Source organism: Typopeltis vanoorti, chromosome 1 (genome assembly GCF_054136105.1).
Source record: "Typopeltis vanoorti isolate ZY-2024b chromosome 1, IOZ_Tvanoo_1.0, whole genome shotgun sequence".
NCBI classification, from domain to species: Eukaryota; Metazoa; Arthropoda; class Arachnida; order Uropygi; family Thelyphonidae; genus Typopeltis; species Typopeltis vanoorti.
Genome location: NC_143549.1, coordinates 15277690 through 15304246, shown reverse-complemented (window position 1 = coordinate 15304246; position 26557 = coordinate 15277690). Strand labels below are relative to the sequence as shown.

The 26557-nt window shown below is 34.2% G+C and overlaps 1 protein-coding gene across 1 annotated transcript in view; it reads left to right on the top strand.

Moving 5' to 3' along the window:
* Positions 1–4148: 4148 nt before the first annotated feature.
* Positions 4149–26557, top strand: part of LOC150109802 (uncharacterized) — a 57679-nt gene continuing 35270 nt past the window's right edge. The window contains exons 1-2 of the mRNA XM_090396221.1: positions 4149–4295; positions 15896–16037. Coding sequence (XP_090252347.1) covers positions 4149–4295; positions 15896–16037 — 289 coding nt within the window. The remainder of the gene's footprint in view (positions 4296–15895; positions 16038–26557) is intronic.

The window sequence follows — 26557 nt, the reverse complement described above, 5'->3', positions numbered from 1 at the left end:
CATTAATTTCTGTGTATCTCGCAAGTTGTTGTTTTAGTTTAATTATTATTATTATTATTATCATTGTAATGCGCCACATATCCAGCTGGAATGAGTGACGTGGCTGTCGTTTACACCATCGAAATGTTATTATTCGATTTTATCTGCCTTTAATGTAATTATCTGCTTGTTTTCGGCTCCGTCAGCGCCAAAATTTCCCCTATCGGTGACTTTTGGTACTAAACCTTTTTTTTCGTGGAAATCATCTCCCCATGCCTTCAAAGGTCTCAAAATAAAATTTGGTCTCATTCCGTTTATTGGTTTTAGCTACAGATGCCTCCAAAGAGGGAAATTTATTTTATGGCCACCCTGTATATATATACGTATATACACATAGCGTATATACATGTACACAATTAATAATAATAATAATAAAATAATAATTGTTTCTTCTGTTTCTTTGTGAGGCTCTTCTGATTTCTTCCTCGAAGCTTTGCAGAGCTTATCTGAGGAAGATAATAGATGGTGGTGGTTTCATGGTTATGTTCCTATATCCGGTCATAAGCCAAGTGTTGATTTTACTGTTTGTTGGTATGTGCTTGGGATAACACTTCGACTGATATTACACAGTTTTACTTTTTTTTTGCAAGTAGGGTTGGATTTTGACATGGTGTGTTTGTTCGTGTCCTTGTAGTGGTGTTTTCTGAGAGCAGTGGGTTTGTCATAGTGTGTGTGTGTGTGGGGGGGGTTACAGGAATTTCACTAATTTTCATTCTCGCTATATTTATATAGCGCCTGTTTCAGCTCTCTGTATGTTCCTAGGTTTCTGTCATCGAACAGCAGTTTGTTCATCATGTCAGGTACATACATAGAAGTTTCGGGTGGCTTTGCCATATGATTGTTGTACTTATATGTTATGTAGTTTGTTGACTGTGGTCTTGTTATTTGATATGTTGTTCTGGTTACTCTATAGGTTGGGCTGTAGTAATGTTTTAACATGACTGTGTAGTGGCATAAGTGTTTCACCTTAAATATTTTGTGTTCTGTCCGTGCTGTCTGCATAAGTGTGGGTTGTTCCCAGAATATCAGTTTTACCATTTTATCTTGCAACCATTGTAACCTGTTAAGTCTGTAGTCTGCGCTGAATGCACATGATGTGATTGCGTATCTTAAAATGTTTTCACATAATGCTTTATAGGTTAGTATTTTTTTGTGTGTCGGGGCAATGTCTTTTAGTCAGTATAGTTTTCTTGCTGTTATCCTAAGCTTGCTGTATAGGTAGTTTATATGGCTATTTCAACTTTGATCAGCATTGAAATGAATTCCGAGACAGCTTGCGGTTTTCACCTGTGGGATGGTTGGTTTTAGGTTCAGCACTCTGTGTATAGGAGGATGAATGTTGGATTGTGAGATATTTAGTTTCTATGGGCAGGGTTTGGGGGGTTTTGAATATCATTAGCATCCAGGGTTTATATATATATATATATATATATATATGCCGTTTTCGGTTAAACAGTTAGTGATTTGATTGATGTCATGTTGCATATTTGTGTAATCGATATTTGCGTAATAATAATAATAATAATAACAATAATAATTTCGTATATCGATAAACACAAAAAGTGGAATAAACAATTTAAGAAATCTTAAAAAATTATAAACATTTTACTGGGTAATCAGTGAGATGGTTGCACTTGTTTACACTTGAATAATTCATCAATCGTTGGGATTATCTTGCTAAGGCAGAGTCGCAAGTCATCATCAACATCCAGCCTGTTCCTATATTTATTTTTAAAGCAGTAAAGATGAAAAACCAATTTCACATAAACAAGTTGTTGGGAAAGGTAACAAATATTTGACTGCAATTTTTGACGAAGTCGGATATTCCTACTCCATTCCATTCAAAAACTAATGGATGGCTTTTTGAATGCTTTTGAAACTATTATCACATGATATCTCAATCAACTCTTCTTTATTGGACAATGGAAGCTTACATTTTTCAAATGTGAAGGGGTCTAGTCTCGAATCCATTCTTGCATTTCATCAGGGAGTGGAAAATTATAAGAGTTTTAAGAGTGCTTCAGTGAACGACTATTTGTTGTCTGATGTCTTCAAAGTCTGGAATCGTGTGCTCATTTTCTTTAAGAAATTAATCTAGTCGCTGAAATTGGTCGCAGCTGTTCTTTTAAATTCGTTTGCCCAGAGATATTTTTTTTACTTTGGCCTCTGTTTTCTTCTCAACACAGAACACATCAATGCTGTCTCCTTGTAATGATAAGTTCCAAATATTCGTTTCTTCAAAAATATCAACTAAATATGCTATTCTAGTCTTGTATGAGTAGGCTTGTAGTCTCAAAGAAAGTCGAAACTCGTGGTCCATAAAAAAAAAAGGGGAATACTTTATTTTGGAGTTCAAATAAACGACAAAGAACAATGCCTCGTGAAATCCAACGTACTTCTGAAGCAGCAATCTCTTGTGCAGGCTGTCCATTTCTTTGATAAAAGTCGAGACTTCAATGATCGGGTTTTGATGAAATTAACCATTTTTACATTTTTATCCAGAACTCTTTTTAAATTATCAGGTAGAAATTTAGCTATTAGCGCTTCATGGTGACAACAATGAGTGAACTTACATTCTAGTGCAACTTGTTTTATACAACCTGCTAGTCCTGTGATATATATAACTACTCTATTTGCGTCAGTACATACAGAAATACAATTTTTCCATTCAAGGTTGTTTTTGGCAAAAAATGAATCAATCATATTAAAAATATCCTCGCCCATCGCAGAAGTTTTGAGAGGTTTACAAAATAAAATATCTTCAAATACTCCATCCTGGAATTTTCCTCGCTCAAAAACAAGTAGTTGAGCTAGCCCAACTAAGTCTGTTGACTCATCCACTTGTATGGTAAACAACGGGCTACAATGAATAGCTTGAATGAGTTGGTCCTTAATATTACAAACCATATCTTTAATTCTCCTGGAAGCTGTGTCGTTTGACAAAGGAATGGTTTTTCTGACAAGGTTTGCCTCTTTTTGACAAAACATACTAGAAGCTATTTCTTCCACTGCTAAAAGAATGAGAGACTCGTCTATTGTGTGAGCCTTTCCTGCTTTGGCAATTTGAAGGCTTACTTCCTAAGACGCTTTAAGTGCACTTTCATGTTCTTCTACACCAGAAAAATGCTTAATTACCATTTTTCTACTACTTTTGGAAGATTTTGAAGTCTTCCAAAAGACGTTCAAGGGCTTATTTAGCTTAAGGGCTTATTTTTGAAATGGTCATGTTTTGTTTGAAAATGTTGCCGTAAAAGAGATGGTTTCATAGAATTTTGTGACAGCACTTCAGAGCAAACAACGCACTGTGGATTAAGGATCAGCGTATCCTTAAAAATTTTACCACATAACCCCAAGGAGTATGCGTACACCATGTTGAGAACCCCTATCTAGAGGAACATAAAAGAGACGTCACATATGGGAACTAGAGCCAGCGCACTGTCTAATCATGTCCTTAATTCTGTTGAACCTAACGATGAAAACTTTATCATTCATTGAGTCATCTGGAAAAAATCAGAGAACATCTTTCAATGCTGCTGACAAACTCGAAAGATAAATTATCCAGTATATCTCTACACTAACCTCAGCTATAATCTCTATCATTGTCACTACACTGCTATCCAACTTTGGTGTTCACTAGACCATAACCGAGTGTACCTGCCCAATTTAACTTCAGATGTCAGTGATATGTTGGCAATTTAATTTATAGCTTTTCTCTTGCATTTTTTTAAAAATTTATCTTTTCGTGCAATGCACCCAATGAAGACGAAATTAGTTGTGCGCATTAATTAATTTAAAAAAAATTGAAATGTGTGTGTGTACGCGCGCGCACGCACGCACACACACACACACACACACCACACACACACACACGCACGCACGCACGCACATTAACAGTTGCCTGAGACTGATATTAATGTTAATATGTTTTACATGAATAAGTCGCTCAAAATACATCGCTATGACCTTTATTACTATTAGCTCCGCCTCTACGCATAATTGTGAAATTGCTACCATGACTACAGCACACGAACAATAAAGCATACATCAAATAACAATTCTTTCGGTCTAGTTTCGAAGTTCACTTGAAGTAGTGCACGCACAGATTATAAATGGCCGAACTTCGCAAGCGTAAACGCGTTTCCGTAAAAGTGAAATATACTCCAATTGAGGACTATGATGACACTCTGCCGTATGGAGGAAAAGTTATTCTTGCGCGAAAGAAGAAGCCAGATCACTGGATTATCATTGCAATAGAGGTAGGCCTAGCAATAAATATAATTATCAATATTCTTTTTTAACTTTTAGCTAACGATAAGGGGAGTGGATTTGAGTGGTTTTTCCTGTTTTAAGTTTTAAATTGAACTGCTATTTTTAAGGCCCAGTGAAATAAATTAAATTGTGCTTTTTAAAATTACCATGCAAAATGTAAGTCAAAACTACATATATATATATATATATATGTGTGTGTGTGTGTGTGCGTGCGCAAAAGCATTTTTGCAACACCTTATATGAAAACGTTAAGATTTAACAAGTATCAATGCATGCTTTTTACAGTTTAAGAAAAGTTTTGACTATTACATTAAAAAAAAAACAAAGAAAGAAAGAAAGAGAGAGAGAGAAACATCATTTCCAAATGGGTAATTCAGTTTCTTTTAAGATATGAGCTCTTGGGTGGCTGTTTTTGTATAATATGGCTTTAAATAATTCAATGCTATCTTGGATAGCATTGAATTATTTAACGTTTCTTGCATATGTTTCTTCGCTCTGGAAAATCGGTCAACTGACAGGATAGAAAACTGCCATTCTACCTAATGTTAAAGAATTGTATGGAAGCGCTCTGTCTCTGAGAGGAGATTATTCATTCATAAAATTTACGGCTTCAATCTTGTTTAAATAAAAGTGTGTTTAGTCAAATTATGTTGGAATGAAAAACGTTCATAAATTATTGTTATATAAAAATAATATTTTAAAATAAAATATTAAATATAAACTATTTAGCTGCAAAAAAGTATATTTATATAAATAAATAAAATTCGATTTAACAGTATTTAACAATATGCAACGGTACGCACGAAATCATTCCAAAGTATTGGATAACACTAGACTGGACAATTATATTTGCTAATTTTTAAAACTTTAAAATCTTTAATGAATTTTTTCCATTTAAGCCAGAAACAAACAAATATCTTAGAGATTAAAGAGATTTTTTAAAAAATTAAGATAGGTGTAGGATAAAAATACTATTTTACATTGAAAACGTTTTAGATGAATAATTTTGATCAAATCATTTGATCAATAATTAGATTTTGGATTTTTAGATATTTTTATATATATTTGGACTATTCATCATCATCATCAAATTCCTGACATTTACCCTGAAGGGGTGTACAGGATATGATATTGCTACACGAAACATTTACATCATCACTAACTTCCTATCTACAATTTTCCTCCAGATCAGTCTGTTACTTGTCAAGACTCCAACATTATCAGATCTTATATTTCTATCGTCTAAGGCACTTTGTACCGTATCAATCCACCTATATTGTGGTCTTCCTCTGGGTCTTTTTTCCTCCTAACCTAGCAAAGAACACTTGTTTTGCTAATCTTTCCTCGCCCATTCAAGTGACCATACCACCTGAAATTAGCTCTGCTGACTCATTCCTGGATGCTGACAATGTCAAGTTCTTTACTTTTTTTTTTTTTTTTTGAAAATTTTGTTTTGTTGTTGTTGAAAGCGTCTACACACTCCTCACTTCCAACATAAAAAATAACCGGTAACATCAGTGTCAAAAATGTCGTGTGTGTGCGTTGTATGGTTATTGGTTATTTATACTTTAATAAAAATTGATTCGATACTTTCGATATTTCCTTTTCTCTGTTTTTCGTTAGAAATTAGATTCTACGCTCTACCGATTCCCTAATAAATCGGTCGGTCGCATTTTCAGATTGCTCATCTGACTGAAAAGGATCCAGGGAAGCGCATTTAGAGCGTTACAATATCGACGTTGTCCTGGTAACGAAATAAACACGCTAATAAGGTACTTTGGCCGGCTTCAGCGAATGCGCTCTGACGTAGATATCACCTTCGGTATTTTGAACTTCATACATGAAGGACTTCTATGAGAAGTAATGGATTAATGGAAAACGATGATGTAGCTTCACTCGCATACATATTGCTAATGCGTTTGTTGAACTAGAAAGAGGGTGTAAATTATTTATTGTGTCCAAGAGAATTTAATAATACATATTTAAATTGATTGTGTCCTTCATTAGACTTTAACGCTTATCAAATTTATAGTTGCGGTTCCATTTCTTGTTGATGTTTCTGAATAACACCATAGTATTTATTTCTTTCCTTGCACAGTTTTTATAATTGCTTTGATTTCTCTCTTATAACCGCCCTCCTCACTTCACTGCATTTCTCTCTGTACTCTTCCATTTCCCCGGAAATATCTTCTTCTTCTGTTCATTGGACATCCACAGATGCCTTATGGTCACTTCTATGCTCGGAGGTGTGCCACACTAGTCCTCGCCATGTAGTCCCTTCCTGTTGTATGTTCTGGGGCTTCAACTCTCTGAAGATCACACACACACACACACACACACACACACACAAATCTTTCACTACTACGCGCAAGGCCGTTTCTACATTTTGCGGGGCCCTGTGCGAAATGGAAAAGCGGGATCCCTGAAAGTTAGTAACTTTTATGGAAATTTTAAATGGATATCTTGTTAATTAATTAATTAAATCAAATATGAAAAATATTTATGCACATAAATAAACAAGTATGCTCTTTAGCATCAATTTAAGTAAAGGGAAAAAAGTTAAAAAATAAATGTTTGTATGTTGTATGTTCATGATATATTATTTTATTATGTAAGTACACATTATCATATAAATACGCCAGAAGAATGATTTATTTAATAATATAAATAATAATATGAAAAAAATATCCATTTTTACTATAAAGAATGAAATATAACAGCTTTGGAGTTAATTATTTAACAGATTTCTTTAATATGTCCCAACGTGAAGTTGAGGCAGCAAATAATGTATATATTTTTTGTATAACATTAAAAAAATGTATTGCTATAATCGATGATTTTGCGACATCCCCTAAAATCAAATTTAAATTATGACAGGCGCAAGGAGTATAAAATGCCTTTTCGTTTTCATTTAAAATGTAAGCACGAACACTCCTTTCATATTCGCTCCGTTATCATACCCTTGCCCTCTACAATCTGACAATTTAAGATTTAATTTATTCAAAAGTGATTTTATATTTTCATATATACCTTTACCAGTAGTGTCATTAGTTGTTAAAAACGTCAAAAAAGTGTTCACGAATTTCAATATCTGCTTCAAATATATGTAAAAATCTAAACATTACTGAAATTTGCTCCTGATGACTAACATCAGGAGTACAATCGAGAATTAATGAATAGTACTTTGCCTGTTGTATCATATTTACAATATTTTGTTGAATTTTGGTTCCCATATCAACAATTAATTCATTTTGCACAATGGGTGATAGATATGAATTTTGTTTCTTACCTATAATTTTTTTCCCGAACATCGCATTAAATGATCTTTTAAACGTGGTTTAAAATTAATTCTGCAATTAATTCTATGATTCCAAAAAAAAATACCATTGTGGGCTGTGTACAAAGTATCAAAATTACCTCTAAAAGCTAAATTATGTTCGGATAAATAAAGAATTGTTGCTACTATTCGTCTTAAAACATTTCTTAACGGTTCTGCTTCAAATTTTGTGACATTTTGATTTGTCTGATCAATTGTATTGTGATTTTTTAAATTACATTCCATTTGTGTCCATGAATACATGCATTTCATGTGCACTGGATTTCGTTCGTGCGACTTTAATCTTTCACTTACATGTTGCCAGTCAGAAAAGCCATTATTAGATAAACAATTATCGTCAGAAGAAAATAATTTGCAACAAAAACAAAAAATAGAGTTGGAAGAGTTTGAATTTACAAGCCATCTTCTGTTTTGCTTCTCTCCGTTTGCATTTGTCCTAACATAGTGAGCTGTGGAAAAACACTTCTTGTTGTCATCTTTTGGAAAATCATTTTCAGTCGGAGGAGAAGGTGGACCACGTTGTACAATTTGTGTTAGTGTTGCGTTGTTCAAAATTTTGGGCCATGTTGCTGGATCATCAATAGTAAATAGTTCACCTTCCTCTGGTGTCTCAGTTTTAGGATCTTCAATACTCATTGTTTGATCAAACGCGTCATGTTCTCCGCTTCCTTTGAGTATTTCAGAGCTCTCATTATTAATTAATGTTGAAGCCGAAGAACTGTTTGTAGTTATTTCAGAACTCCCGTTAACAACTGATATATCTGAACAAATATATGAGTGCAACTTCATAAATTTAAACAGTGAATTTCTTTGACGTTCCTCAGCCGCTTCTTTTTCTTGTTTTCGCTTTCGTTTTTCATGCCCACTTGGGTATTTTCTTCCATAATAATCTCTCTCACGACTAGTCATACTCTAGAATTAAATAGGATAGATTTAATTATAAAATAAGTTAATAAATTAAAACAAAATTACTTACCTGATAAATAAAATATATCTAAAATAGATAATATTAGAAAATAAATAAATCTAATATAGATTGAAAACTGCTATTGAAGAAAAATTCTGATGTCGGATAACCAAAAAAACCAGTTGACAAAATATATTTTTTAAGATGTTTTGCAAGTAATGTCACATAAAAAAATTGCCATGACAGTACGTGTATATACTTGTTCATAAAATCATATACTAAAATCAAAACACTCCTTAAAATGATTAAAAACACCTGTTTTTAAATGCACTTTTCTCTATTTAACACTATGCTGTACGACAGTGGTGGCGAACCTTTTCATGTGCGCGTGCCAATATTTACAAATCAAGTTGCTGACGTGCCGTGAAGTTTTTAATTGGGGAAAAATTATACAAAATTAATTGCAGAATTTTATTGAGACAAGTTTAAAAATTAACATAGAATTTCATAAAAATGAACTCATAATTTGGCATACACATTGTCGTATACAAATCAATATCAAGCTATTATCAATTCATTAATTTATCAATATCAATATATCAATTTATTAATGAGATTTTTGCTGTTGTATATTAGATGCCAAATGATTTATATCAGGTTCATATTTTGTCACTGTTAGTAATACACACGCCGAATGAGATTCATCAGTCATTCTATTTCTTAAACTGTCTTTTATAAAATTCATTTCGAAAAATAATGACTCACAATCATATGTAGAGGAGAAAATTGATAATATAGCCATCGCTAGTTTTTTTATATTTATTCTTACTGTATTAGAGGGCCCAGTCCCAACAAACTTACTCGTAAATACCGTTCCCATTTTTTTAAAGTTCGTACATTAAACTAACGTTTAATGATGGATTTAATATCCACTTAATTTATGTAATTTTGTATCGCCGATATGAAGCCTTTTGGCTATTTATTTTAGTAAATAAGTATTAATAATTAATTATGGAATAATCATAAAGAGTATTAGTACACTTATGCATATGGTGTAGCATGTTGAGAAATATAAAAGTACGCATTTAAATCACAGGACTAATGCTACAATATTGTAGTTTCCTCAGGCCAGCATCATTAAATTAACTTGTGGTAAGTTTCATTGACATATTCCATTCTGATCACCAAATATTTTTTTTTATTCAGTATAAAATTGATTATTGTATTATGAAATTGATTTTAATGATGTTGGTTTGAAAGAAGAAAAAAAACGGTAGTGATAAAAATATTTATGCATTGTAACTCACCATAGAAGTCAGCGGAGCAGGGGAAGCAGCAGAAGAATGTGGACTTGTCGGAGAACGCTTACCGTCAAATATAACTGGCACCCCTGATTTCACTTTACGAAAAAAGACATTAAAACGTTTTGCATATATACCTCCAACACAAAAACAACACGCCTTCCCCAACAGCCATTAAATACTGTAGATGCAAGAAGGAAAAAAAAACTTTTATTGTATCCCTGAATAAGGTGCAGAGGCTTCTGCAGTCTGTGTAATATATTTCTCGACAAATAGTGCAATTAGAGACAGCTGGAATAAAATGGTGCTAACTAATGAATCACATGTACCCCTCTCCCCTCTCACAGAAACTAGGCTGTATAGATGCAAGCAAAACCATATATTGCACCAGAAACACAGTATCTAACTAAAACTATTGTCTAATTTTTCAATTACATGAAATAAGTGTTTGTTTGCCTGCATTTGAAATTCTCGATGTCATTATGACAGATCACAAAGGCTAACTTCAAATAAAATTCTACACGAATTGAAACATGCCATATAATGCTTGTGTGAGTTCCCCTTCCAGCTCAAACGCAAACAAGGCAATAAAAATCAACCAAGGGTTGAAACTTTGTGTGAGTAGAGCCTGCCGGTAATGAGAAGTTCTGTAGGAACGATAAACGACACCCCGTCGTGAATGTCTTAAAAGTAAGAAATAAATGGTGAATGTTGTTATGACAGATGGTATGGAATTCGGTTGAAGAGAATTAGCATTTCAACTCAAAAATTGTCGGTTCCATTTGTCTTTAAAGGGTGGCGTGATTGCTCTGGAGGACCGAGCGCTAAAAATATTTTTTTCCGTTTAACTCTGCTCCCCCCAAAATTAAATCCTGAGTGCGCCACTGCCTTGAGGATTTTTAGATGTTAACCCACACAGGAAAGAGCAGCTATGAAGACATGAATTCTATTGAATTCATAAATTATTCAACCATATGTAAATCGTCAACGATTTACATATGGTTGAATAATTTATAAGCGTATAAATGATACCACATGTAAATCGTTGACGTGCCAGCAAAATTCTTGGGCGTGCCATAGGTTCGCCCACCCGTGTTGTACGATATTATTCTTATATATCTTAGAGTAGTTTCAAATACCATCGCTCTAGCGCTACGATCTTATTTCGCTTACTATAACAACAATAATTGGTTGTAAAATTATATACATATATTTTTCTATATAATAATATTTTTTATATAATAATTGATATTAATTTATATGATAATTTTTAAAAAATTAATTTTCTTTTTTCAATTTTTTGCGCTTTGCAGGGCCCTGTGTCACTGCACAGTTCGCACACCCATGAATACGGCATTGACTACGCGTTACTCCCGCTTCCTGTGCAGGGTCCGCGTGTCACGTTAGATGCGACTTTTTGTTAATACCACTCCCAACCTGTCGCCTAGTCTGTCGCTGGAGGGGATATATTTTTGACTGTAGCAGCGTATGTACACGGGGTCTGTTTGCCTGCTTGCGGGATGAAAAACGCCAGATAAACTGTCGGGAAAAAAACCCTACTGTCCGCGCCCAAGACTGGCTAACTTGGCTATGCCTGAGGAAGATCTTCAAGTTCCTCACGTCTTCGACGGGAATCGAACTTGGGACACTCCTTCTCCAGGCATATGGTTGCGAAGCGCAAAGCCACTAAGCTAACCACGCTAATTAGCGAACATTGCAAAGGGGGAAAAAAGCCACTGATCAACACTACTTAAAATTGAAATATTGAGCGAATTTTCTTTACCATTTTTAAGGATAATCTATATATATTATTTGTTTCGACCAGCAGACCTTCTTCAAGTGGATTCCGGAAATCTTTTGGTGAGTGAACAGATATATAATATCCAGGATTCATGGCATGGTGATCATAGTTCAAGACGCCATTCATCTTCATAAATAACCCGATTTCTGTAAAATAATATCTTAAATAAATTACACAAATTTTCATTTGTGTAATTTATTTTGTGTAATCGAAGTCTATTCATCGAATAGACTTCGATGTCCTCCAATTTAATTTGCAAGTTAAATGTAATTTGTCATCAAGTGAAAAAAATTCTACAATAATTGTTTTGACTACATAATGGCAATGCACATCCTGTATCTATAATTGTTTTTAGGATATCCCTATCGATGTCCCTATATGCTATTTAATTTACTGTTTAATAAATATTAGAAATATTCATATCAGGTTAACTTCCACAGTGCTCAAAATATTGCTCAGAAAACTTTAAAATGGTGCAAACAAATATCAAGTATAGATCATTATGTCATGTCTAAAGGAAGCAGATGAATGAAAATTATAAGGCCAAAAAGATGATGACGATGATACAGAAAGCTGATTGCAAGTATGAAAAGAAACTAGCTCTGCATGCTAAAGATAACACAAAAGAAATAGGAGGGACACAAACGTTTGGAGAGATTGTTGTTGTCTGATCAAGTGGAAGTGTTTTGGACAGGTTAGAAGTGTTTGGCGTGGTTAAATATTCACTATCGTATTATATTGGTGGTATTTTGCTAGAAGAAACTGATCAGGCTAAGGATCTTGGAGTGTTGGTAGATAGGAAGTTGAAGTTCAGGAGCCATGTAGCAAAGATTGGAAATACTCAAATGATAACAATCAGATCATTACCTCATCATAATACATTGTATGACAATTCTTATAGACTTTTCATGAGGGACGGTGATCTCCTTATATACCTTCACTGCACTGATGTCTCTTCCCCGTTGTAAGAAAGATGAATATCAATTTTCAACGATATCGGCCAAAATGCAGAGTATAGTGGTAGAGAGAACTAAGAGAGATTCAATATTGTTTCGCACTATCAGGACCCAATCTGATATGCAGGTAGTATATATTCCTCAAGACATGTAATACCAACTTCCAATTACTCCTATTTCTAAATCACTTTTATTTCTCGTCTACCGCTTGTGATTTCCACTGGGAACAGAAAGTTGTGCTTGTCATTCCTTAACAGCGGGACAACACAGAAATTAGCTACAAGATACATCACAACATAAGCTATCAAACGTTCTTTTATGGCTTATTTGCCAATAGTTCATTTTAGCATAAATTTCACATCATGATGTGTTCACATTTACTGTCAAAAATGTCTCAAATCGCACCTTGTAATTCACAACGTGCATAATTGAGATGGTAGGGCTTCGGATATTTGCGTTGGTGTTTTTTCTGCTACTCTTTCTTGAAAAAAGTATCGGATTTTGTTGGCAATGTAAAACTATAGATATGGGGGAAATTAATAAATAAAATAAAGTAATAACTATGAAGCAGAAGGGTATGAATTCAATGGCCAAGAGGGCAGAAGCTTTCCTAAATTCTTAAGTTCAACTAGAACTTGAATCCTTCCTTGAGAAATTTTCAAAGGCATTGGTGCTTCATTTTTTAAAAATGAATCCTGGAAACGTCCTTACTGTGAAAATTTCTTCCTAATATTTCACTTTTTGGAAATGATAAAATTCAAATCAAATAAAAAAAATCAGCTAACGCCTTTTATTCCCTTACACTGTAGGAAATGCCATTTTAGCCCTGTCTAACTTTTGGAGAGTGAGTCGGCAGTTCAATCTCCACCGGTAGCCAATCCGGGACGGCTGGCCCAAGACCATCACTGTTTATAAGCGACAGCGATGAAGTGCCGCATCTTGTGGTCCCTATTCCTAACAGGATATGTTATTGTCTCTAATAGTGTGGATTCTATGGTTAATTTTTTTTTGAGCTTACGGCACGAAACACCCGAATGATAAAATTTTAATTCATAATTTGAAATTTTATCATTTCATATTGACAAATCGGACAATTTGTTTTGACAATCAGATACAGATAAAAACAAAGGAATAGCCTTGAAAACACACGCAGTTTACACACAAAAATACTAGCGGTAGTGGTGGAAATAGATAGTGTTGCGTGTTGTTGATGATGATGATAGTGGTAGTAGTAGCGTTCTGTGCAGTTGATGGATTAAGTGGTGAAGGCGGAGAGTTGTAGAGTGGAGTGGAGTGTCCTCCCCTTGATGATGATTCTTTGGACATCTCTCGGAGATGTCACGTAATAAAAATAGTGTGTGTGTGTGTGTGTGTGTGTGTGTGTGTGTGTGTGTGTGTGTGTGTGTGTGTGTGTGTGTGTGTGTGTGTGTGTGTGTGTGTGTGTGTGTGTGTGTGTGTGTGTGTGTGTGTGTGTGTGTGTGTGTGTGTGTGAATATAACCATTTTATGGTTCAAGAGAGTGCAAGCCTGTTATGAATTTCATCAACCAGAATATATATAACTATGCTTCGTGAAAACAGCTGCCAAGTTCAGCTTTCCTCTATCATCTTCATTATTTTGAATTGATTATTTTGCTCCTGGAATACATAAAAGATAATTATTAAGTATATATATTTTGGGGTAAATTGAGCACCGTATTAAGGGCGTAATATTGAACTTACAGAGTAGTAAGGAGTAATCTAGAACATGCCGGAAGTAGTTAGCACTAATAATTACTACTTTGTGATTCTCCTAAACCGACATAATCATGGGTTCTAACTCTAAATGCATAAACCCACCTGACTTTATCACCAACCCACCTGACTTTATCACCAACCCACCTGACTTTATCACCAACCCACCTGACTTTATCACCAACCCACCAACTTTTAGTGAATTTTAAGCACATTCATACATATCCGCGGTGACTAATATCAGGGCAATCCTCGATTGCTCTGAAGGTGGTGTGTAGTATGTTCGGTACAAAAGAATCTCAATCAGCAACGATTATTATTATTTTTTTTTTTTTGTTAGTGAGGTAGCAATGCTACTTTTTATTGTAATTTTCGCATTCTAGTACAAAATTTTGACAATCCTATGTGTAACCTAAGAGCAACAGCTCGTCCAGGTTACGATATGCATAAGGTAGCAAAAAGTTATGTAATACATTATCATTAAATACACACATATACATTCATATAATATATCCATTATATATTATTCTAATATAATAACATATAACATAATAAAATCACAGGAAACATGCTAATATGTACAGAGAAAGTTGCATAACATTAATTAGGAATAAAATAAAACAAAGTAGTTAAATAGCATTTAAATTTTTTACATTTTACACTTGAAATAGAGAATATTTTTAATACCAATGTGCAAAAACCAATCATTTGTACTATTATTTTGAACAGAGTTTCCTCATTTCTGTGCGAAAAGAAACATTCTTCCATTCGAGTTTTCTATTTGTTTGAGTTTGTCCTGTTTGACCCAAAGATATTTGTAGTGTACTTCTTTACAATGCTTGGCAATAATGTTTTAAGTTTCCAATCAAGTGCTTGTTTAGATGCATTTTGCTGTCCTTAAAATTGTCAGGATGACCTGAATCAATAGGCAATTAGCTTAAACTTGGAAACTGTTGTTTTTCTGGCCACTAGGAACACGATGCATAGCTCAACATCATCTTCATTACAGTTGATCTTGATTTTATGTTCAATTTTCTTTGCTATTTCATGCATATTTTCGCGTGGCTCATGAGAAACACCAGATTTGAGCTAATTGCCTGTTGATTCTGGTCATTCACTGTTTCATAAATTTTTTTATCTCCCTATGCAGCTCCATATTTGCGTTATCTAGTTCAAAATTCTTTGTTTTAAGTTCCTTAACTTCTTGTGTCAGGCCAGCAAAGATAGCTAGAAAGTCATCTACAGGAAAACCTCGCTTAACGCGAATTCGATAAGCATTAATATGAAAGAATCTTTTCAAAGCACTCGCTTTCAGTGCAACAACAACAACACAAGTGACGTGCTGTGTGTCGCAGATTGTCTCCGGCGAACTTTTCCTGGTAACTTTTCCCTTTTATTTATTTATCTTTATTATAATAAAATAAAATAAAATAAGAAAAACAACACGCTAACATAGTATTTTTTACGAAATTGGACATGCAAATCTGAATATAAATTTAAGCTAAATATCATTTTACTGTTTTAGGCTTACAGCATTTATTTTAAATTTCTAGGTTTTGGCTGTGCTTGTAGTAATTTTGTTGCTGTATGCCACCTACTTTTATTTCGACATTCTTCATTTTCACGTGACGCAAGCTTACGCTCATATGGGACACGCGCCTGCACAGCACTTAATTGGGCATAAGTTTCTGAAAGGTAAGTTTATATATATATATAATCAATCTTCATATATATATATATATATATATATATATATATATATATATATATAGAAATTATTTATTTATATATATATATGTATAGAAATTATTTATTTATATATATATATATATAGAAATTATTTCTATATATATATATATATATATAGAAATAATGAGTAAAAACACATGAAAGAAATAACTGTAAACAACACGGAAAATTAGTGTATATATATTTCAAAGCTGAAACGTTGAAATCTGCGCATTCCAAAATGTTCCCTCGTTGGCTTTATTGTTGGGCGTATGTCGCCCAGTTGACCGTGTCAACTGGGCGACAACTGGGTGACGGAATAAAAGATGAAATATGCAATTCTATTCTGTTGATCTATTATCAGGTAAAAATGAGTTAAAAGAACGGTATAAACAAAAAATTTAAAAATCTTGCTTATAATTTTTATTTCTGAGCTTCACTGTGTAAGGTGTCTTTTTTGGCAATTTAGCATTTGGGCGTTTTGTGTACGGTTTAATACGCATTCACAAGATTAAAATAACTTGCGAATGCGTATTAAACTAAATAACAGCACACAAAACGCCTAAATGATAAATTGCCAAACACAAAAACTGAAAAATCTTGCTTATAATTATGTTTATTTAAGTTTATTTTTATTGTGTAGAATTACGAATTGTATTGAAGTTATATTGAAATTTCCCATAGAATTACGATATAAACATAAAATTTGAAAAATTTCGCTTATAATTAAGTTTACTTTTATTGTCTGAAGAAGTATTTCTGAGCTTCACTGCGTAAGGTGTCTTGTTTGGCAATTTATCATTTGGGCATTTTGTTTGCGTTTATTTAGTTTAATACGCATTCGCAAGATATTTTGACTTCTATTAAACAGTAAGACTAGTTGTTTGTTTGTTTATTACATCGTTTCCGATATTTGTGTCAACGTTACAGTTACCACGTGCAAAAAACAAGTTTCCGTAAATAAAAGGTATGTATTCAAAATTTATAATCTTAACCGTATACTAAATTGTATACGTGGCAACTAAATTAATTTAAATAAATTTCAAACTCTTGATTATCTCTCAAATGAAACAAATTGCTAAGTACAATTATATAGAAGTATAGAAATATTTCACTATTGATATAATTAAGAATTTTTTCAGTACTATTTTTCAAATAGTACTGAAAAAATTCTTAATTATATCAATAGTGAAAACTTTTTAAATTTTATTTTTATATTTATATTTCTTGTTTCTATTCTTCAGAAATGGATAATTCAAGAATATTAAGTCAAAGAGAAGAAAAAATATGCTTGGAACGGGTATCTTTATGTTAAAGACAAGATAAGAAAGGTTCAATTCAATTTTGGCGATGTGAAAATAAAAACAAAGGATGCAAAGGTAAAATCTGGACAAGTGTCAGTGATGGATCACTAATTTCTGAAAAACAGGAACACACATGTAGCAGTTCTGGAAATGTGGCCAGATTAATTACCTTAGGCAGTACGTAACTGAGGGTACACGAGAATCAAGAGTATTGGATTTGATCATCTCATCAGATGATGTTATTATAAATGAGGTGTCAAATCTTCCACCAGTTGGTGAGAGTGACCACGAGGTGATCACGTGCAGGGTGACCAGTCATTCGAGGACGTCTGTTAGAAAGGGATATACAGTATGTGGAATTATAAGACTGGTAATTACGAAAAGCTCAGGAAACAGCTTGCGATAATAAATTGGAAAGAAGAACTGGATGGAAAGGATATCAATGCTGCTTGGGACATACTCAAGAACTATTTGGTGGAGGCAATATCAGAGTGTATTCCGAGGGTCAAGAGGGTAAACAGAGTGGGTGTAAAATGGATGAATCAAGAGATAAGGTATGCAATATGGAAGAAGAAGGTATTATGGAAGAAACACAAAATGAGTATATATAACAACCAGTTGCATGAGAAGTACAAAGAGCAGGCGAGGAAGGTGACTAGCTTGATAAGGGTAGCAAAAATGCAGTATGAGCAGCAGTTAGCTAAAGCGGCCAAAAAAAATCCTAAGGAGTTTTTTCGATATGTCGCCGGTAGAAGAAAGAATGATTATGGTTGAATGGGATTGATTGGTGAAAACGGAGGAATGATAACCGCTGCGGAGGATATAGTTGAGATATTTAATGAGCAATTTCTAAAGGTATTTCACTCCTGCGAATGTGACATCATGCAGAACTTGAAAGTAGTGGGAGAAGAGGAAGAGGAGGAACTGTTAGTAAGTGAACAGGAGGTATATGAGGAATTGAATAGACTTGATGTAAATAAGGCTGTGGGACTTGATGCTATTTCACCACGTGTCTTGAGGGAATGTGCCAGAGAGTTAACAACAGCTTTTGTATATATTTTCAACATGAGTCTCTCACTGGGTCAAGTTCCAAAAGAGTGGAAAGAAGGTAAAATTGTCCCAATTCATAAGGGAGGTGATAAGAGTAAGGCTTTGAATTATAGGCCAGTCTGTGTGTCTGGAGTTGTGGTCAAGGTATTAGAGAAGTTAGTTAGGAATAAAGTTCAGAATTGGGTTGACAACAGAAAAATACTCTTTGGTGGCCAGCATGGATTTACTAAAGGAAAATCATGCTTTAGCAACCTGCTTACTTTTTATAATAAAGTGACAAATGCGTTGGATAAGGGTATTGCATATACAGTGGTATATTTAGATTTTGCAAAGGCGTTTGATAAATTGCCACATGACAAGCTGGTAATTAAATTGGAACGGATGGGGCTGAACAGTAGATTGGTTCACTGGATTGGAGATTGGTTGTCTGATAGGTATCAACGAGTTGTCTATGGAGGAGCGATATCCCAGAAGAGGAAAGTTACTAGTGGTGTACCTCAAGGGTCTGTTTTGGGTCCATTGCTGTTTAATTTGTATGTAAATGATATCTGGAGAGGTCTGAATGGTGATGTGCAGTTGTTTGCAGATGATGCAAAGTTGGGCAGAGCTATCAGGAGTAGTGTGGATGCTGTAGCTTTGCAAGAGGACTTGAATACACTGTCTGAATGGGTAAATAAGTGGGGATGTCAATTCAATGTCTCAAAGTGTAAGGTTTTGAAATTTGAGAAGCAGAGATGGGATGTAAAGTACACAATCGGTGCGAATATCTTGGAAGAGGTAGAGGAAATGAGAGATCTGGGAGTGATTGTAGACAAGGACCTAAAATTTCGGGGACATGTTACTAAAATAGTGAAGACAACACAGCGGATAATGGGAATGATGCGGAGGACATTGACTTGTAGAAGTAAGGATGTTATCGTTCCTTTGTATAAGGCTTTGATCAGGCCACATATGGATTACTGTGTGCACAGATCTGGTCACCTGGTTTTCAAAAAGATGAAATTGCGTTGGAAAATGTTCAGAGGCGATTGACTAAGGTGGTTTCTGGTCTCTGGAATGTAGAATATGAAGACAGATTGACAAAATGCAATTTGCAGAAATTGGTGGATAGAAGGAGGAGGGGGGATATGATTGAGACATATAAGCTGTTGAGTGGTTATTACCAGATTAACGTTGGGGAGGTTTTGCACAGAATGGGTGAGGATAGCAGGAGAACAAGAGGTCATTCCTGGAAGCTGTATAAGGAGGGTGTGAGCAAGGGAGTGAGGAGCAGGTTTTTTACATTGAGAGTGGTGAGTGATTGGAATGCTTTGCCCGAGAGTGTGGTGTGTGCAGAGACAGTGAATATATTTAAGGCACAGTATGATAAACTGTGTGTATAACAGTGGACCTCCCATGATGAGTCTTTGACTCCATGGAGGTTTTTATAATAATAATAATAATAATAATAATAATAATAATAATAATAATAATAATAATAATAACGCAAGAAGTAGTTAGTACCACAGCCAAAATAATTAGCGGATACGACAATGAGCAACCCATCACAAATCAGAACTCCAGTTCTACAACATGTTTCTTCTGCGGTAGAAGGAATGCTTCTAAATCATAGCAGTCTGTGCAGAAATATTCAAAGAAGAAGATTAAAAAATTTAAAAGCCCCAATTAATCCTGATTCTAGGGAAACAATAATTATTCCCGAAGAATACTTAAATTATGAATTCAGTCCACAATTTGAACGTTATTTATTGGCTGATTCTGGATCAGAACAGGTCAACCCCATGAGAATATTAATTTTTGGTTGTGAAAGCCATGCAGTGTGGAGCCAAAGCATTAATGAATTATTTATGGATGGCACATTTTTACTCCCCCCCCTCTTTTTGCTCAAATTTTTGTTATTTTGGCTAGAAAGGATGGAGGTCCTGTTTTCCCTGTTTTATATATTGTTTATTAGCTAATAAGGCTCTTGAAACATACACAAAATTATTTTATATGATACACGAAATGTGGCCATTACTAGATCCCGAAAATATAAATGTTGATTTTGAAATTGCCATTCATCAAGCGTTACGTATATTATTTACATAAGCTAACATAAATGGTTGATTTTTTCATCTCGTACAAAATCTTCGTAAGCATTTAGCTTCATGCAGTCTTTAACTAGATATAATTCTGATGCGCAATTCGCTTTAAATTCAAAAATGATCACTTCTCTTGCTTTTGTTCCAGAACAAGATATTATTTACGCTATTTCTGAACTTGAGAATCATTTATCCAATGAATTTGCACCAATTTTAGAATGGTTTACGAACACATACTTAGGTCGTCAAAGGAATCACAGAACCAGGGCTCCACCGATTTTCCCCTCAAACGTTTGGTCTGTGTATGGAAGCGATAGGACAAATAATTTTGCGGAAGCCTGTCATCGAAAACTGCAATTGAGCTTTGGCAGCAGCGCAAGTCATCCAAATTTATGGATTTTTATAAATGGACTACAAAAAATTCAGAAAACATATGATGTTGATTATGAAAGAGCAGTAGCAGGTTTTCAACATGAGCACAAACGTAGACGTTACAATGAAGCTGACCAAAGAATTTTGAAAAAAGTTATTAATTACGATAGGGAAAATATAATAGAATATTTACGAGGTATTGTATATAATATGAATTAATAAATTCAAAAAAATTGTCTTGAATTTCATATACTTTTTTGTTTTATTGTATATATGTAACATTTATAAATATGTTTGTTAACTACAAAACAATATTAATAAATGAATTAAAACAAAACTATATTTTTTCTTTATTTTAACACTGCAATTATACCTTTCCATTTTTAAATCATTTTTCGGACCACTCTTTTTAACCATCTCTTTCTTAAACGATCCTACAAATTTTAATATAAACGAAAATATATAATATAAATATTTATTAACTAGCTGACTCATTTTTTGTATGGGAAATTTCAATATAACTTCTATACAATTTGTAATTCTACACAATAAAAATAAACTTAATTATAAGTGCGATTTTTCAAATTTTATGTTTATACCGTTCTTTTACCTCATTTCTCAAAAAAATATTATTTAAATTTACCTGGTAATAGATCAACAGAATAGAATTGCATATTTGATCTTTTATTCTGTCTCCCATTTGGCCATCTCCCGATTGTCCATCGCCCAGTCGCCCAGTTATCGCGTACCCGTATGCATGCGGATAGCAAGCATCTTATAAAATGTTTAAACGTGAAAAAAAAATTATTATTTGACACCTCCGGGGTGTGTTCAAACACTCATCAAGGGAGATTGTACCAACAGCATTGAACGATTGGTACCCTTCCAGCTACTAACCGCGCTCAAAGTTACTTAACTCAGCCATTAGTAGCAGAGGCTCTACCAATCGACCAACCTCATTATTTTAATTTCACACAAATTATAATAATTTCACAGAGGACACTGTGTAGGTATATGAATGGGTGGACTGTGGCATCGCTGCTTCCGTTTTTTAGAGTTTTAAAGTGGTTCTAACTTCTGTTTTTATTTTGAAAGTGTTCCCAATTAACTCTACTTGTCATGCCGAAGACAGTGATATAAAATTCACCGAAATCGGCTAAGAAGAAACCAAATTTTGAAGTGCTGAAAAGTGAACAGAGAGGACTATGGTCAACAACGAGCGAAGTACAAAGAACGTCGCCATCTTTACAATCACACTACAGTTCCTCAAGGGAAGAAAGGTGAGTTATGAGTGCATCAAATGCCTGAATCATATAACCTGTAGGAAATGCAGTAGGATTCTACACTTGTGCCAGCCTTTCAGAAGCAACCTGGCAATGTAAATCCAATGCAACACGCGAGGAATGGAAGTGCTACTCTGCAGAGAGAACAAAGAAACGCACTTAAGGCAGCCATCTACGACGCAGCCGATTATACAGAGGCAAAATCACACGACAAACTGAACAGACAAAAAATACAGGTGAGTTCTATAATTTGAACTCCTTAAATATACTAATAGAAAATGGTCTAGAGACTATAAAAGCCAGCTTAGTAGATCTTGTGAAAGAACTCTTTGACAAACAGAACGAACAAATAACAAACAAATCTAGCTAATATGAAGATTTGGTCAAACATAATAATTTAGCAGTGATAGAAGTGTTGCAAACGGTAAAAGATATTAAAATCAGCATTAACTTACTAACTGACAGGCAACACAGTTTGATGAAAGAGACGTCCGAACTCCGTCAAGAACTTGATTCCCTAAAACTACAATACGAATGTTTAAATCAGCAACAACATAAAGAAGATCTTGTCATAATCGGTCTTCCTGAAACTGTATCTACAGAAAACCTCAGAGACGTAGTTTTAAAATTAGGCAATGTAATTGATATCCCCCTACAGCTTAACGACATTCAGACCGTAAATTGCATTCTTAGGAAGAGCAAAAAACAAGGCTTGTCACGACTTGCACTAGTCATAGTTCGTCTTAGAAGCAAGTCCACAAGAGATAATCTCATAAAAGCCAACAGACAGAAAAAAACAATTGCCAAGGACTTGAATGTATTGCAAGACAATATACATAAATCTTCCTATCCGAATATTTAACGCCATTCAACCAGAATCTTTTGTACAAAGCAAGAAAACCAAAAACAGAAAAAAAATTACCAATTTTTGTGGATCAGAGATGCCAAGATATTCTTGACGAAGTCACAAACTTCAAAACCGATACAAATCAAAAGCTCAGAAGACATAGAAAGACTGCCACAGTGAAACAAAAGTCTCCTAATTAGTCCAAAAAGAAGACCACAACAAAAAGGAATGTGAATCATCAAGACGGATGTAATAACATCAGAATATATCAGCAATTTCACTTTGATCAGACCTTTCAGATCATTCATTTGACCACCCAAAACATCAGCCTTCTTCCAACACAGCAATCAAATCAATAAAAAAAAAAAAAATCTAATCGGTGACATCCTCAGATAAGCTTATTAAAAAGCTTCGAGGATGCAAGCTGAGACATTACATCTCAACCGAGATCATCAGAAAGGAAAAAAATATATATTTATTAATATATTTCTAAAGAAAAAAAGTAAAATATATATAACATATTGTTATACTATAAATGCTGTTAAAAAATGTAATCTTATTCAATTGCAAATTATAAATTACCATCTATAGTAACTATTATTAGCATTATACAAAAAATAGAAAATTTGTATGAAATTCATTGTTAAAAAAGACAAAAAAAACTAGAACAACATGTTTTGTAAATGCTTAATATGCAATCATAATTTTAATTTTTTTTTTTATTCGTATGGAGTTCCCTCCCTTTTCTCCCCCGTCCCTATTGGGGCGAGTTGAGCGCCCTCATGGGAGGTTAAGTAATTATGGCAAATATTTATAATAATAATAAAATTTATAATTTATAATTTTAATAATAAAAATCATTGAATTAAAAAAATGCTATTATTATTATTATTATATGTATGTAATTTTTATAATTTTTAAATTTTGTAATTTCTATAATTTTATAACGTAATTATTATATGTATGCAAAACGTAAAGTGTCTAAAAAATTATTCGATGGGAGATTTTAATGCAGAGATAGGGGGAAAATCCAAATGAATAAAAGGAATTATGAATTAGCACACCCGCACTCCAAGGTTGGGGGGGGGAGATCGAATCCCGCTGTGTGTATAGATATTTATCATTGTCTTTAGGTGGGAAATGAACTTTTTTGACTGGTATGAGGCTTATTGGAGGTGACTTGAAAAAGTTCTATATTTGGTCTCTAGATCAAGGCTTCTGGACTATGTGAAAAATTGGGTGTCATCACAATTAAGAATAAAGATTCTTAATTGTGATGACACCCAATGCAAACAGCAGAGAAACTACATCATCACCAGAGGAACGGTGAGAATGCGCGCGCGCGCGCGCGTGTGTGTGTGTGTGTGTGTGTGTGTGTGTGTGTGTGTGTGTGTGTGTGTGTGTGTGTGTGTGTGTGTGTGTGTGTGTGTGTGTGTGTGTGTGTGTGTGTGTGTGTGTGTGTGTGTGAAGATTCGGCTAAAGTATACAGAAATGATAACCATATGAATATCAACAGTATGGTAATGAATCTGGTGATGGGATGGAGCTGTATGCTTTGGATTTTTTACTTTTTCAGTATGTATATAAAAACAGGGATAAAGGAATTTGACTCACTCGGCTAAGCAGACTGCATATGTAAGTATACGAAATAACTGTAAATTGGTATGTCTCTACACCAATTCCAGAAGCATCAGGAACAAAATGATTTGCTTGGTGAATAGGTTTTGATTGTTGGAATTAGTAAAACTGTCTCTCAGAGTAACATATAGTACCTGGAATGTGGTGTAAATGGTATAGTATTTTTTAGGAAGGACAGAAAAGATAGAATAATAGGTAGTACTATAAATAATATGAAATTATTTGAGTTAGAGTAGAAACACATGAAAACATTATAGCCAGAATGTATCATTTGGTAACAAGTTGGGGACTGATGTGAAGTGCAGGCACACAGGATGAAATGTTTATTTCATCCTGTGTGCCTGCCATTTGTATATTTTGTGTGTTGCTGCAAGCAGCTGGAGGAAAAATTACCCAAACGAGTTAGTAACTCGTTCAGTATCCATTAACTGAGTGTCGCTTGGATAAAAGATAAAATTCATAGTAAGAATGGAGGTGTTATTTAGCTGCTCTGATACAATATTCTCAAACAGCATAAGAAAGAAAGAGCTCAAGATTATAGAGTGTTAGATTTGATCATATTGTCGGAAAGGGTTATCAGTTATCACAGCCTTATGAAGAGGAATAAGAACTTCTTTACCTCTACATGACAGCATTTTTTCCAATAACCAAGTATTCTTATGAACTACTTTGAATACCTTAGCAATGTGCCCTCTGAACTTCAAGTCTCTGTCCACCAGCACCTCCAAGTCCCGAGCCTCATCAATCTCCTAGAGTATAGTTCCACCACTGGCCACTTGCTTCATTTTATACTCTGCTCCTCCATATTATGGTATCTGCTCATCAGCCACTCTTCTATCCATATCACCAGTTTTATATCCATCCCCATTTGTTGCAATTTGCTTAACATAGTTCTGCGTGATATCTTGTCAAACGCCTTAGTTAAATTCAGAAATATCACTATGTAGCCATTCCTCTTTTACTCTATCATAAAGAGTTGATAAATTACTAAGGCAAGACCGACCTTTAACAAAACCATGTCCTCCGCACTCCGTAATACAGCATCACATTCTTATCCACCGATTCCTGAATTTCGTCTTTAATAAACTTTTTGAATACTTTTACCATCACTCTCAAGATGATGATTAGTCTGTAATTTACTATCGAAACTTTTAGAGTTTCCTTTATGCAATGAAACTCCTCTCACTCCCTAGGGAACTTACCGGAGTTAGACTTAAGTTAAATAGCCACGTAAGGGGCATTGACGATTCCTTTGCATATTCACGTAATACCGAAGCTAATATCTCTTCCAAATCCACAGTAGTATTTGCATTTAAATTCTACAATACTAAGTACCTTTGATTCATTAACCTCAATTTTGTTGCTATATAAGACACCAAAATATCGGGTGATAAGTTTGAAAATAACAATACTGTTACACCTGACTTGGCCACCTCGTTACCATCAGCACGCACTAAAGTTATCCTTCCAAAGTCATACTTAATTTCACTTGCTAAGCAGAAAAATAATTCTTTGGAATTTTCTTTCACCTACTTGGCTAAAGTCTTCTCATAATCTGATTTAGATTTCCTTATTATGCAGGTAGCCTTTCTATTCTGGGCTTTGCGCTGCTCGTGAGTACTGATCTCCATTCTCCTTGTAAATCCGCCATACCATTTTCATTTTTTGCACATCAACTCTAATGCTACTACTCATACATCTAACGCCTACCTTATTTATCTTCCTGACTATGGGAATACATTCCGATATTGCTTCCTTCAGATATCCTTTGGTTACATCCCATGCAATTTTTTATGCCATGGGACGGCTGTAAGCTGTCTCCGAAGCTTGTTATAATTATTAACCTGTAGTTCCGTATATACCCACTTCTTAAGAGAGAAATCCACTAATTTTGCAACCCCCCCCAAGTCAA